At 56.5% G+C, this 14630-nt stretch overlaps 4 protein-coding genes across 4 annotated transcripts; 1 reads left to right on the forward strand and 3 right to left on the reverse strand.

The window, feature by feature from the left end:
- Nucleotides 1-591: 591 nt before the first annotated feature.
- Nucleotides 592-2472, reverse strand: E0L32_003380 (uncharacterized protein; the record flags this gene model as incomplete). Its single annotated transcript, XM_031137674.1, has 1 exon — nucleotides 592-2472. The coding sequence occupies one exon, from the start codon at nucleotides 2470-2472 to the stop codon at nucleotides 592-594; it is 1881 nt and encodes a 626-aa protein (XP_030998529.1).
- Nucleotides 2473-4103: 1631 nt separating this feature from the next.
- Nucleotides 4104-5829, forward strand: E0L32_003381 (uncharacterized protein; the record flags this gene model as incomplete). Its single annotated transcript, XM_031137675.1, has 2 exons — nucleotides 4104-4645; nucleotides 4716-5829. 2 exons carry the CDS (start codon nucleotides 4104-4106, stop codon nucleotides 5827-5829), a joined length of 1656 nt encoding a protein of 551 aa, XP_030998530.1.
- Nucleotides 5830-6227: 398 nt separating this feature from the next.
- Nucleotides 6228-8180, reverse strand: E0L32_003382 (uncharacterized protein; the record flags this gene model as incomplete). The annotated part of the gene is made up of 1 exon (XM_031137676.1): nucleotides 6228-8180. The coding sequence occupies one exon, from the start codon at nucleotides 8178-8180 to the stop codon at nucleotides 6228-6230; it is 1953 nt and encodes a 650-aa protein (XP_030998531.1).
- A 999-nt stretch (nucleotides 8181-9179) lies between these two features.
- E0L32_003383 (uncharacterized protein) lies at nucleotides 9180-10475 on the reverse strand (the record flags this gene model as incomplete). The annotated part of the gene is made up of 1 exon (XM_031137677.1): nucleotides 9180-10475. One exon carries the CDS (start codon nucleotides 10473-10475, stop codon nucleotides 9180-9182), a length of 1296 nt encoding a protein of 431 aa, XP_030998532.1.
- Nucleotides 10476-14630: the final 4155 nt, after the last annotated feature.

Raw genomic sequence — 14630 nt, forward strand, 5'->3', positions numbered from 1 at the left:
TGGCCGGATTGGAGTCGGAGGCAGGGCATCGAATCACGGATGGGGGCATACATCCCTAGGGCACAGGGCGTTTTGCGGGTTGGGTGTTGCTATTCTCCTGTGGGCATGTGTGAGGGATGGGAAGAGGACTTCCTTCTCGTCCTGGAACGGAAAAGGAGCTTCGCATGTGTAGCATTGTCTAGCGTGTAGCGGATACTTTTCCACCATGAATTCTAGGACATTGACATCAAATCCGAGGCGCAAAGCAGTGCTGATGGTGGTGATCTTTGTGGGGATGCGTCAGATGCAGCAAGAATGATTTGTGTTTCTCGGACCTAGAGCTGCTCGGCTGCTGCACGTCTCTTCCTATTACACAACTACAGTCAATGGGATGTATTGGTAAGTACCTACAAGTAGGTAGGTCTCTGAGTTCGCCTGCCAGGCAGGCACCGCAACGATGCACCCTCTCTATCCCTTTGAATGTCTCTCACCAAGACCCTGCTGCCGGCTCTTTGCCCGTACATCTTTCACCCGAGATGTTCCGCCTCCATGCTCTCGAGCGTCCCTCGTTTTCCCTTCTCAAACCTGACGCTGGACCCGGTTCGCGCGAGCTCACCACCCCAGCGCCTCCCTACACTCTGTATCCACAAGCGACAGCAGCACCATGCCGTCGCGACCTCCCGCCCCCTTGACCTCAGCTCGTGAGGCCGCCTCCTCCATCGTCTTCGCCTTCTCCGCCACGATCCTGGGATACGAAGTGCTGTGAGACGTGTCTGCCAGCACCTCCATCCGCCGCCGGAGCTTGCCGAACTTGCGCCGTGCGTCGCCGTCGCGCACGAATCCTGCCCTCCAGGCCTTGTTGATGAGCGAGAGCCGTGCCGAGGCCCAGAGGGCCGACAGTGCCGCCGCGAGGGGTTCTTTGGCCGTTGCCTGCTTCGCAGACTCTTTCTTGTTGTCGTCGTCGTCGCTGTCCATGTGATTCTTCATCCTTGTCGATGGCTGCTGAGCTTCACCTCTGCCACGCACACCTTGGATTCCAGTTGCTGGGACACACCCGTCGGGGCTGCCAGGGGGCACCGGTAGCGCACCCGACATATGCCATGGGTCTGGGGCCAGGACATCGATGTAGCGCTCCTGCGTCTCGGCGTCGATGCTTTCGTAGAACAGTGAATACTGGTCCCGGGCCAGATCGAGTCCCAGAGCTGCCCCTGCGAGGGGGCAGTGGCTCATGAGTGTGTTCTGGAGGGCGGATATATCCTCGGGCAGCAGGCGAGCGTAGCGAGCATACTTGGGGTAGCTGAAGCTGCCGCTGCCGCTGCATCGTGGCGGAGAGGGATCATAGACCTGTCGAGATGGAGGCCGTGGGCTCCCCGGCGAGAACTGGGATGCGCTGCTGCTGTCGGACGCGGCGAGCAGCTGGGCAAAGGTGACGCCCTCGCGAAGGAGGTACGCGCGCGGGTGCTGTGCCTGCTGGTGCCGGACCTTGCTCAGGGTTATGCCAAGCTTGCGTGTGAAGACGCGGGCTTCCGAGAAGGCTGTTATGAGAGCTTCGAGCTGCTCCAAGGTAAGTGGCGTGCTCTTCTCCTGCCCACGGCTCGGTGACGGGTCGGGCGACGAGAACTTTGAAGCCAGGCGGCGAGCTTTGCGTTCGGCTTCCACCGCCCAGTCCTTTCGGTCGACCCCGTCGTGAGCGACAATGTTGACTTCTGGTGGTCTCACCACCTCTTTGCCTTTCCCCTGGGGATCATAGGTCGCATCGACACCGTCATTCAGGGTGCAGCTCTCGACGTTGTCAGTGCCCGGTATGTCATCTTCAGCAGAGGGTGCGACGCTCTTTTCCCACATTATTCCTCCATTTTCCAGATGCGCCTCGTCTTCCAGCCTCAGGTGGTCGAACCAGTACCGCAGCCCAATGTTCCCAAACTCCGTCAGTACCGGAAGCAGCACCTCCAATTCCCTTACTTCTGGCAGGTCGAGCGTATTGGATGACTTGCGCATGTACTTGTCGTACTCGGTAATGAATCGTCCAAATTCGAACCTCCACTGCCTGAACGTTGCATCGCATTGCGTCTTGGTGTGTGGACTGCCGGCCGCAACGATCTCGTGTTGAGCTGGCTGGCTTGGGGTTGGCAGCGCGGACGAGGAGCTGGCTTCCGTACGGAATGTATGGCCGATGTTGGTATCGAGAGAACTCCGTGGGATAAATCGACGGGATGAAGCGGCTTTCGAAGTGGTTGCTGAGTTCTCAGCCGCGACGTCAAGCCTTGATGCGCCGTGCCAGTGAGCTAGTTCTACCTCCATGGGCATTGATCGCCTGCAGGACGAATGATAGTCCGCCTTTGCCAGATTCAAGAGACTTTCAACTCTGCGGAGGTGTGGTGAGGGCCTCAGGGGCGGCAACGATATGTCTGAAAGATGAGGAGGGATTGGAGAGTTTGGCGGGCACCTGACAGTGCTCTCCTCCTCGCTGAGAGAGTCGCGTCCTTCCTCCATCTTGAGCAGTGATGCTGTTAGTAGTACATGACAAGAATTAGCACAGCAGTATTGTGGCAGCAGTATCCTCAAATACCACGCATCACGTATCTGGGCAGGAGAGCCAGGAAAGGGCTGGCGGGTAATTGAGCAAACGACACTATAGTTTGATGCCACAGAGCTTTGTCTCCTTTATGACAGGAATTCGTTACCTCCAAACATCCTGTTCGTACATTGTGACCATTTCTTAGTGATCAGACACATTGCAGACAAAGCGGTAGCAGAGTGAAGGAAAGTTGAGCATGTCTTGTGTTCAAACTGACCGACTCTGGGCTCATCTGAGCCTCGGCAAACATTTGTTTCCAATGCAATTGACTCGGATCATTACCAAGGCTTGAATACAGTCATATATTAGACAAGTGCATTTTCACGAGGGCATCCAAAATGTAGTCAAGGGGAGATCTTCAGGCAATGAATAGATTGTCAGGGCAAAGTCGAGTCAGGCTGGCCTCCAGGCAACACCACGGGAATTGACCAGCCTCGAATACCATAAGTATCAGCGGCAATTCTACTCAATCGCGTTGAAAGGGTTCGAGTTCAGATGTGCGACACGGGCAGCAGCAATCGGCTTTCGCATAGGCACCTGCTGAATGTCGTTGACCTCGAGTAGTATAAACGGAACTGGGCTAGGTAGCTCGTCGGTTTTCCAAAGATGGCGACAGAGTCTCTCCCGGCAAGGAAGAGCATGGTTCGGCATATACAAGAGGATCCTAGGCTGTAGGGACCATGTGATAATGCCGTGCAGTTCGACTTGTCTGGACTAGACCCGGACCTGCCATGAGTCCTCTCCGACGGAAGCCCAAACTCGACTGCACCAATGCTCTCCATGTCCCCATCTGCCTTCCAGTCAGTGCTTCTGGGAACTGCCGAGACTCGTTATTAGCGACTCGGGTCTACCGTATATTGGATCTGCCGAGACTATGTAGGAGCAAGAATAGTTTGGCGAGGACAACATCACTTCTCTTGGATTTTGCTGTGCACGGCCTGGTATCGGATCTCGTGAGCCAGAGGGGGCCTTGGACCGAGCCAGCAACCTTGCTTGTTCAAGACCTAGATATCTCCCAGGTGGTCGTTGGGGGTGGGCACCGGCTCCTTGGCTTGGCTCTCGTCAAAATAAGGAGGGTGTGCATCAGCCTCCTGAAGCAACTCCACCTCACAGGCACATGCATCTCCGTCTTGCCGGTGGAGGCAAGGGAGACGACAGCTCCGGACTGGATGCTCTGCGCCAGACTCGTTTTGGGAACGGGTTTGTAATCAAACCAGAGGAGAATGCACGCCGGCCGGGGGCAGCGTCGAGCGTTGTCGAACTCCCCGAAGGCCCACCCACATGAGGTGCTCGGGGAGAAAAGGTTGGTGTGGGTCGTCAAGCTCGAAGCTCGAATAGGTACAGAGGGTGACTATTATCTCGACGCACACCCGATGCCGCCGCTGTCGAAGGGGTCCCTCTCGTCACTTAAGAAGACCTCTTGTCCCAATGTTTGGTATGTCCTCATTCTTCCCCTGAGACTTCTGGACCCTGCACAGACTCGAGTGATCTCCTACGTGGACGCATTCACTAACCACAAGAAAACAAAAGCAGAGAGACGACCGTCATGAGGCGCCCCTCGTCTCCTGGGCCGCACAAATCGACCGCCTCTGTGGAGGCGACACCTCTGCTCGCACCCCAGAGCGAGGGTTTGGCGTCTTACACAAGCCTGCGTGACCAGCCAAAACCCAAACCGGTCACTTGGGCATCGCTTCCCAAGAAAGGACAGTTGGCTGTCATTGTCCTGGCCCGCCTTGCCGAGCCCCTGAGCGAGAGGTCGCTGACATCGTACCTCTTCTATCAGCTGAAGTGGTTCAACCCGGACCTGCCTGCCTCTGAGATTGCCAAACAGTATGGATTGCTCACGGCCACCTTTGCCGCTGCCCAGTGCATCACTTCCATGTGGTGGGGATTCGCCGCCGACAGCCCGCTCCTCGGCCGCAAGCGTGTCTTGCTGATCGGTCTGTTTGGATCTGCCATATCCGCCCTGGGGATGGGTTTCTCGAGGTCTCTTTCCCTTGCTTTCTTCTTCCGATTCCTCGTCGGTGCCCTCAATGGAAACATTGTTGTTCTTAGGACCATGGTCTCCGAAGTCGTTGTTGAGCGGCGGTACGTACAGTCGAGACACCAAGACTGACCCAGAAGCATCCCTTGTCAAGTGCTGACGAGCCCTCCAAAGGTTTCAATCGAGGGCGTTTTTGCTCCTCCCCATGTGCTTCAATGTAGGCGTCATCATCGGTCCGCTACTCAGCGGCTTCCTGGCTGATCCTATACACTCGATGTCCAACATCTTCGGACCGGGATCCTTCGTTGGGGGTGCTGACGGCGTGCAATGGATGGCCAAGTTCCCGTATGCTCTGCCCAATATAGCCTCGGCTATTTTCCTGGTCATGTCAGCCATGTTGATCATTCTCGGCCTCGACGAGACGCACCCCGAGCTGCGGCACCAGCCAGACCCCGGCCGTCAACTCGGGAGGGCGATTGTGCGCCTGTTTAAGGGGTCTTCAGAGCCTGATGTCGCTTACGAGGCCATTCCTCGTGACGACCCGGCTACCCCCCGTGACTCGCACCTCATTGGCGACGAAGAAGACGCCCGGGCGGCCGAGCCGGAAGCCAAGCCCAGCACTCCCTTCCGGGCCATCTTTACTCTCAACGTCTGCCTGAGCCTATTTCAGCGCTTTCTCCTGGCGATGCACGTCTCAGCGTTCAGCACCATCTTTTTCACCCTGCTTCCGACTCCCAAGGAGGACAGCCGCAGTTTCGACTTGCCTTTTCGCTTCAGCGGCGGCCTGGGATTGTCGAGCAAGAGTATCGGCTTGGCAAACACCACGATCGGCATGATCGGCATCCCCCTGCAAGTGTTGCTCTACCCGCTCCTCAGCGGACGTCTTGGAGCCAGGAAGTCATACCTGGTCTTTCTGCCCCTCAGTATCGTCGCGTACTGTCTGCTGCCTTACCTGGTTCTGCTGCCGGCCGACAACACGGCCCTCGTCTGGACGAGTCTCTCGGCAGTACTCGTCCTGCTCGTCACCTCGCGGACTTTTGTCACCCCGGCGACCATGATGTTGGTCAATGATTGCGCGCCGAGCCCGACACTCCTGGGCACAGTGCACGGTCTGTCCTCGAGCATCGCCAGCTCTGCCCGCATCATGGGCCCGACAGTCGGGGGCGCGATGCTCGGCTGGGGCCTTGGCCACAACTTCGTCGCACTTCCGCTGTGGATCTTGAGCATCGTGGCCGTAGCCAACTGGGCCGTGCTTCTGTGGATCAAGGACCTGGACATGGACGAGTAGATTTCAGTGAGGGAGACCTCAGGGAGTAGGGGCTGGAGTTGCCAGTGGCTTGACTTTGTGCAGTCAGCAAAGTGTGACCAGTCAGGTCTTGTTGAGGGAAGCTGAGGGTTGCTGAGTGTAGAGGTAAATGCCTACAAAATTTACGGTGCATAGTCAACACTATTCATTCTCCCCATTATCGAGGGTTATGAACTTGCTTACTATGATACGTATGTCTAGAACGAGAAGTTCGTGCAATCCATCCAAGAAGTGATCTAGTTATGTTTGCCTGCGGTGAGGAGATAGAGTCTTCTGGTAACTCATGCATTCGCTAATTAATATGCTACACGCCTGGTATCTATGCTGTGCCAGTTACACCCAATGCCGTTGATATGCAGTGTCCAAAAAGTCTACCTTGGTCATAAATCATTGTCGTCAATCATGAGATCCTCCTCGGTGATGCCATCCAGCAGAGCACTGCAGTCTTCCAGATCGAAATCTCCGTAGTCGGTCTCTTGGGAGGCGGAGTTGCTCTGAACAGACACCGCCCCAGCTTGGGGGACCGACTCTGCTGCGCTTGGCTCAATCGGCTTTGCGCTTCGAGGAGAAACAGTATTGCGCTGCTGTGTCTCGTTCAGAGGAGGTCGCGTCGCCCTGCTCATTGCCGACGACGCAACGTGGCTTCCTTTCTGCTGATATTTGTGCGCCTGAAGCCGCTGCGCTGGGCGCTGCCTCTGCCTCGCCTGCCCGGCCTGCCGCGCGAGCTCCCGCTCCCTCTGCTCCCTCTGGTAAGTCTGCCGGCTCTTCTCCATGGCCAAGTAGACGGCTTCGCTGCCACTTGACGTGAAGAAACGTTTCCTAGGTGGCGACTTTGATGAAGGGGACTGCCCAGTTCTTGCACCAAGCTCGGCCATTTGCGAGTCGCGGCCCACTTGTGAGGGAAGAGCAGGCGACTCTGAAACTGAAGGCGAAGAACAAGGACGCAACCGCTTCTGACTGCTCTTTGGCGTTTGTTGAGAGTGAGGACCAGAGCTAGTACCTTCATGGCCTGAGCCTTCCTCCTCGCAGATTGGGCTCAGTCGTGTTGGCGCCTTGTCGGACACGCCAACCTGGTCTCTCGACGTGGAGATAGGTTTCTCGAGCTCCCTGACCTCCTGTGACGAGAGGACGAAGTCTTGAGTTGAGAAGAAAGGGAGTTCATCAAACGAGTCATTGCCATGGACCCGAGGAGTGGGAGGAGAAGGGACTACCGTGGGTGGATGAGACCCGGCCTTCGCAACTACGCTGCTGCTGCTTGGAGGAGGCCTGGATAAAGAGGAATCGTCCTCGATCAGTTCCAAAGCCTGCTGCGATGACGACGGGAAAAGATCGGCCATATCATCGAGGAAGAGCATCTGGGTGCTGGATGGCAAAGCGAACTCAGTCTTGACCGCTCTTGGCTTTTTATCAATGGCCGAAGAAGGTTTCCCTAGAGATGCATGTCTCTGAGTTTGAGGCCTTCCCTGTTTGGAAGGCGACCCGAGGTCCGAGATTGGCCCGGATGGAAGCTTGCATCGAGGCACTGGAGGTGGCCTCATGGCTCCAGGCTTCATAATAAGATCGCGCTTGAAGTCCAGACCTTCGCTTGTAGCTGATCTCTGTGGCGCATTTACCGGCATTTCCTGGAACGGTGTTCGTGCAGGCGGTGGCCTCATGATGCCCAGTTCCGGTGAACGGCTTCGTTGTTGCGCAAAGTTCTCCGATGGCCTAGTCACAATAGATGGGAGAAAGGAGGGTGCTGAGCTGCCTACCACATCTACTGCTGTACTGGTTTCAGAAGGCGCAATGTGTGGTCGAGCAGGGTCCTTGGCCTCTTCCCGGGCAATGTCGCTCTGTGGTTCACCGACCTTGATTTCGGATGGTTCAGAGCCTGAAATCAGATCTTCCATCGAACCGGCAACGGCCGAACCAGTGCCACTATCCTGAAAATTCCCCGCAGCCTTGTCCTCAGTAGCCGGCTTCTCCTGCTTGGCCCGCCGGACGAAGCCCGAGATCATACCCTGGCTGGGGCGGACATTGACGATCGGCTCTCCCCGCCGTTTCTTTTCTGCTTTGACGGCCTCCTCTTTCTCTTTCTTCCGCTCACGTGCTGCCTTGGCTTTCCTAGCAGCTTTTGCTTGCTCCTCTTCTTTCTTGATCTCCAGCAGCAGGGCCCTCTCCTCGATCTTGGTCAGGCGCTTGCCACTGGTTGCCTGTTTGTGGAGTTTCTTGGCCTGCTTGCTGGTCATGGGCGGTTTGGAAACCGGAGGGTTGGAATTGGTATTTCCACCGCCACTCAACATGGCTGCAGGCCCGTTGGGGACCAGCTCAAAGGTGGTCTGTATCGGCGGCATGGTTGCGGCTTCATTGCAGCGTGAGCGATTGTCGATGGTGGGGAGCAGGTAGTTGAGGTCGCTGTTCGATCCTTGATCGCTCGGTCCGCATTGGAAGGTGTACACTTGTAAGAGCGCCTTGGTAACTTATTGACCAGAGAAGCAAGGGCGTGCAAGGGTCGGTATGAGGGTGGAGGAAGTGTGTGGCTGCAGGGATTGTTCAAAGAATGCCTGTTTTTTTTTTTTTGCTTTTGTTGACTTTGGGCACCACCCAAATTTTAGATTCAGTGAATGACGCGCCTAGACGCGGTGCCGGTTCTGGGATGACAGGTGCGGGGAGCGACTCCACGTGATCTTTTTCCAACAACCATGAAGAGCAGTGACCGAGGCCAAGGGTTGTGAAGTGAAGGTCAAGTTAGATGCATTCTATATATGGAGATAATCAAGCTGGTCAGTGTCTCATTATTCCCATGCCCATTGATCATGGGTGACTCACAGCAGATGCATTTGCAGGCGCTGGAACTATGTGAACCCTCAGTGCTGGTGGACATCGAGCCGGGGAGCAATTCATAGAAGCAGCAGGCAAACTCAACACCATGGTTTTCGGGGCTGACAAGTGGGTCATGTACCAAGTACAAGGCAATTGTTGCTTTTTCTTTTCGAAAATGCTCCAACCTGGGGGGCCAGGGCCAGACCACCCATGCACTAATTTTATGCCGTGGACTTCATCCATCTCGTCCGTTCGTCCGTCCGTCCGTCACGAGGCTCCTGTTGAGATCAGCGGCTTCATTCTCTCCCCCCTTCTCTACCAAGCCCCTTTTTGTGACAGTCGTACAACCAGATGGCCATAACGCTCCAGCAAGAATCACCCATCCCAAACATGCAAACAAAAACGACCAGACTTACCTTTCCCGGGACCCCATCCTGCCCGGTTTGCACTGGCCATTGCAAAGAAGCACTTCCATGACCGAATTCAGGAAAAAAAAAAAACCCCGTCCCAGAGTCCACAGCCCGCTCACATTACCTCACACTCCAGGGAATTCCGTCCAGATCATCCATGTAGTCCTGGTACTCCTCGTCGCTGTCAGCGTCGCTGCCACCCCCAAAGATCACCCCGAAGTCGGCATACACTTCGGTGCCGTCCCTCTCCTCCTCCTCGTCATCATCATGGTACCGACACTCGAGCCACTCGGACCCCGGGAAGGCACACCCGTTATCTCGGTCCTCCGCCTCCTCGGCGTCCAGCTCCCTCTCCCGGGCTGGTATCGGCGGGGTCGAGGCTGCCATCATCGTTGTCGCTGTCGTCGCCGTCATCGTGGTGATCGCCGTTGCTGTTAACCTTGATGGAGACGGGGATCTGGCAGCCGCGGCTTTCGATAAGGGGTGCGGACTCCCGCTCGGCGGCAGGGCAGGGAGCAGAGGGAGTATGTTCGGCACTACCGACCCGGGCGGCCCGTGGTGGCCGGGGAACCGTGCCCCACTGACCACACCCAGCCCCTGACTGAGCTGCAGCAAGCTTGCGCTGCCCGCAACCTGCGCCACGCCCGAGTCGCCGCGCGCCGCGGCGTGCCGGTACACCCTCAGCCGGAAGCGGTTGATGATGGCTGCGCGTCTGAGCATCTCGCTGGGGCCCGGCTGGTCCGGCGAGTGAAGCTGCCCCTGCGGCCCGCTCCCCGCGATGCGCCGAGCCGCCATGATGGCAGCGAGCTTGAGGAAGCGCTTGTCTCCAGCCGCAGCGGCCTCGCGGTTGAGGATGTGCGTTGCAGGCAAGGAGAAGGGGCGGGACAGCCGCGAGGTGATGAGGTCGAGGCGGAGACGGCGCTTCTTACACGACAAACAGGCCGTGTTGGGCCCATCCACATCCGTGCTGGGCCGTCGGCGCTTGACGCCCTGTCGACGCAATGGGGGGATCTTGGAGGGGAAGTGGAAGGGAGTGCTTCTGACTGGAGCATCTTGGCTGAACGTGAAGGTCGACAGGGGACATTGATCAGACCCTAAGTCGGGTTTGATTTTGGTCGGTGCAGGGCCTTGTAGCGGCGTGCCTGCCGATAGACACGCTCGTGCTATCGGTGCATGGTCGGCTTCTGTTTCTGCTGTGACTGTTGCGAGGAGATGTGGCTTGGTGTTGGAAACATGCACATCCATTCCCTCGTTCAACGAACGTGGAAAGTCGGAGCCCCCGTGCGGGACCGCAGCAGCGGTGGTGCTCGTTTCAAGAGCACCGGGTGTGAGGTGTTTATTATGGTGTAGACGAGGAACCAGGCATTCAAGGGCGCCATGCGACAATACGTCGATTGTCATGACCATAACCTCCATCGATGCGGCCAGGGGCAAGCTTCTCAGAAAGAATGATTGCGAGACCCAAGCGTCAGATTAGACACGGTTCCCCAGCACCACTGTACCTGTAGAGTATCCCGAGTTTAATGGACCCAACTTGCTCTTAGGCAAAGACTGACAGACTTCTCGTGTGGTTGTTGAGCCCCAACGGGAGCCTGAGACTGGCATATGGCGATGAAACAAGCTGGCAAGGGATTGCATTCATAGTGATGGAGTGACTGAACGCGCGAAAAACAACAGGGCTAGCCTATCGCTGCCGTGTGCTTCTTGTTGGGAAAGGTGTAATCCACAAGCGATCTAGGATCGACGGGTAGCAGAGCTTCGAGAGCTCAAAACGTTGTGACGGGTACACAGTGATGCAGACGCAAAGCACCCTGGCATGTCCGAGACAAACGCAGGCCAGAAAGAATTCTGTTCCTATGCAGCAGATGATGGGCACAACAGCGTGGGGGTAAAATAAATCCAGTACCACGGGGTTGGGAAAGCGATGTGGGAAGCGTCGTTGCGCAATGTGGAGGGCGATGATGAGGCCCGCACGGGTTAAAAGCGAGGACAGACGCTCAGACACGCACCAGATTCAGCCCCCCCCCCGAGCAGCCACTTTCTCTTGGGAGGAAGATGCAGCAGAGGAAGAAACTAGGCTCAGAACGGTAGGCGAGAGGTGCGATGGCAAATGCGGAGAGAGCAGCTCGGTAGTCACAAAGGAGCGGAGAAGGATGAAGGTCTGGCGGCGAAAGGGCAGGAGGAGCTGCAGCTTCGTGTGTCCGTCGTGCAAATCCCGCTGCAGCCGGAGAGGATGGCACTTATATCAGGCAAAGCCGGTTCATGTGAGAGGCGGAAAGCCAGCTTCGAAAGACAACAGTCGTAAAGGAAATGAAAGGCCACTCGAGGTTGGGCACAAGAGCAGATGATGGCCAGGCCATTCGAAGGACAGAGTAGAGCTAACTGGAATAGGGTAAACTGCAACAACGAGGAAGTTGAGACGAGCAGACATTCAAAGGACTCCCGGATGCATCATCTGAGAAAATGGGGTCTGCAGCAAAGCGCAGGGATTCCGGCGTGCTGGTAGTGGACAGCAGGGGTATGAACCAGGGTGTGGGCGACCAGCCATGCAGCTCTGAATGGCCAGAGGGTCCGTGAGGCGGAGAAGCACGAGACCATGACCTGGAGGATCAGTCCCGGCTGGTACACTTGCATCTGCATCGGCTTGCGGCGCCTGCTTGGCAGTTCTGTGTAGAGTTGCTCCGGCGGGGAACAAGGTGCAAAAGCAACAAGTGCAGAGCGAGAAATACAAGTCGAGAGGGAGGAGCCCAGTGCAGGAGAGACATTAAGTCACGACAAAACAGTGTCCCGAAGAAGCCAGGGACGAAGGAGGAACCGAGGCCAGCCGAGAGAGTGACTGGGTTCAGAGTGGCTTAGTGGCGACAATGTTGTCGTGAGGTTGGACTGCAACCTCGACGGCGTAAGATCAAAACATTGAGGGGGAGATGAAACCAGGCCAGGTTGATGGTTCTGGGGACCATGTACAGATTGGCCAGTCCAGACCGGTTTCAACGCATGCTGTCACAGGAACCGTACGGAAATGTGATATCTGATGAGTGGCGAGTGACGCTGACAAGGCGAGGCACTTTTGACAGCCGAAAACGAGAGAACGAGTCTTTGCCGTATTGCTTTTTCGTCGCAAACCATGTTCCGTTTGCACTTCAGTGAACTATTCCGTACCTACGCGAACACATGCACACTTGTGCAGGGTCAGGGGTTCCCTGCCAGACTTAGGCCCAGCTCAGCAACGAGAAACGGCTATGGGCATGGACAAGTCCCCCCTCTAGAGGCGCGAAGGGGATGCGTACCCATGAGCCAAGCCCTCAGGCGAGAGGTTGCCGGAGGCTTGCCCTGTCCCTGACCTGTTTGCCCATCACCCCCCTCAGCATTCTGGTGCTCCACTCCGGGGTGGAAACCTTCTTGGAAATCGAGTTTGCTATGATCATTGAAGTCGCTTAAGACCGCGGTGCGACCTTCGACGCACACCAACGGGGAGATGATGCTGCGCCTCTGACCAGGTTCTGGTGCCCCAAAAGCTGGAGAAAAAACTCAACCCCGGACAGGGTGCAGGTGGGCGAGCACAGCCAGTAGGGAGGGACGTGAGTTTGTCGCAGTAGGGCTGCTCGGCCAGCGCAGTCTCGGAGCCGGCCGACACGATGCACAGTTGATTACAAAGTACTTGTAGTAAGAATGTGCGAGGGACCACCGACGAGCTTGGTGGCAATGGCTTTTGCTCATCCTGCAGATCCGTTTGGCGACGACTGGAGCGAGCCACACCACCATTCAGGCAAGGATACTGCGGGGTGCATTACCCAAGGACTCATGCAAGCAGGGCCGGCCCTAGATTGAACTCTGCGTGTGCTGCTTTAGGCAGTGCCGGTCATTATGAAAAGATATCTGCTGCTGTTGGCGTCGCCTTGTTTTCAGTAACGCGGAACGCCGCCGTTCTCGGCAGACTTGTGCCCGGTCGTGATGAATTGGAGGGTTGTTCTGGCCGGAAGTCCCGGTTTCTTCATTTCAATCGATGCGTTTTGCTTGCCTGAATGAGACTCGTCACGGAAGGATCTGTGGAGGAGAAAGCGACAAAGTGAACGGACGTGCTCATTCGACGACGCTAGGGGGTCACGAGGCCGAAGCTGTGCGGGAGGGAAAAGATTTTCTGGAGTCATCGACGAGAAGAAGAGAGCTTTATGGCCAATAAAGAAGTGACCGGGCTCAAGCCCCGCGATGCAGGATGGGAACCTAGATCGTCCTGGAGTCCCCCCCGGTCCTGCAGTGTGACCAGGAGGAAGAGGATTAGCGCCTGCAGGGTTGGAGGACGACAAGACACATCCAAGTCACCCGTGCTGAGCAGCATGCTACCACTACGAGGACTGACTTGTTGCCCGTAGTGGTAGCCCAGCTACTTGGAGTTATTTCGCGCAAGTCAGGGACCTGGTTGGGAGCCGGGGAGGTGGTGATGGGTGCGACAGCAAGACCAGCAACTCACCCCTCTCCGCTTCCTGCCCTGCTCCCAGAGGGAAATGATCGGCGACGTCGCGAAGGTGGCCAGCTCTTCCCAACCGGCCGGGACACCGGCCTGACCTGGCGAATCTGCTTCGTAAACAAGTACAAGTACAAGTAGACAGTCGAGAACCGACAGCGTCAAGGGGCGTTGCCAACCCAGTTTCGAGGTTGCATGGGATTCGGATGGGATTGTCGAGGTCGAGGCCCTGCGGCAGTTGGGGCACAGCCATTGACACATTACCACATTACGGAGTACGTACGCAGCCCTCCAAGCGCTAGTTATTGCTGACCTCAATTTCCACGATGAATCCTGGATGCCGAAAATCGAAAGACATGGGACATGCCATCTTCCCCCCTCGTAGCGGCCCAATGTGAAGGTGCCATCAAGCCAATACCAATGTTGGAAGCCAACACGTCTCCGCGCTCGCGGCACAGTCTGGAAGAATGTGTCGCATACACGTGCCCTGGAGCTGTTGTCAATGTGTGTGTGTGTTCGTAGATTTGGGACGACCCTTGGCGAGGGAATCCCTGTCCGTACCCAGCAAGGATGGCTCAAGACCATCGAGGGCAGGGCTTGAGGTTTGAGGGCGCTTTTGGCTACTCTAGTGTCGGAATGGCCGATTCATTCTCGGTGGAAGCCAGACAGATATGGACGACCGTTGAATGATCCATGAGCGAGCTTCCGGTTCAGTAGCTCGGTATGCCGGTGAGTGTGCTGATGATCGGTCGACATTCGCCATCGAGTCGGCTCAATGTTCCGATCGCGGCATTTTCTGGAAGGACCATCTTTCGCGTCGCCAGGTTTTGCTGTTCAGCTGACATTCTGCGCAGTCCACCTGCTGGAGGTAGGAATTCATGAACGAATGGATGGATGGACCCAAACAAGAAGTCCGCTTTTTAGTGGAAGCACTAGGTAACTACAAGTACAATTTAGCGCTACAGATTGTTTTAGCGGGCTGGGGGACCCATTGTGTATTCTTTTCCAGCGCTTGCGATCGCTACGGGCCGCTGTGGGACGACCCGCCCATCAATGGAATGGTTAGAAGACTTTAAGATTGGAGCGAAGCATTGTCCCCGGTCGTGACG

Source organism: Thyridium curvatum (assembly GCF_004353045.1).
Source record: "Thyridium curvatum strain D216 chromosome Unknown NODE_15_length_556224_cov_80.126021, whole genome shotgun sequence".
In the NCBI taxonomy this organism is placed as follows: Eukaryota; Fungi; Ascomycota; class Sordariomycetes; order Thyridiales; family Thyridiaceae; genus Thyridium; species Thyridium curvatum.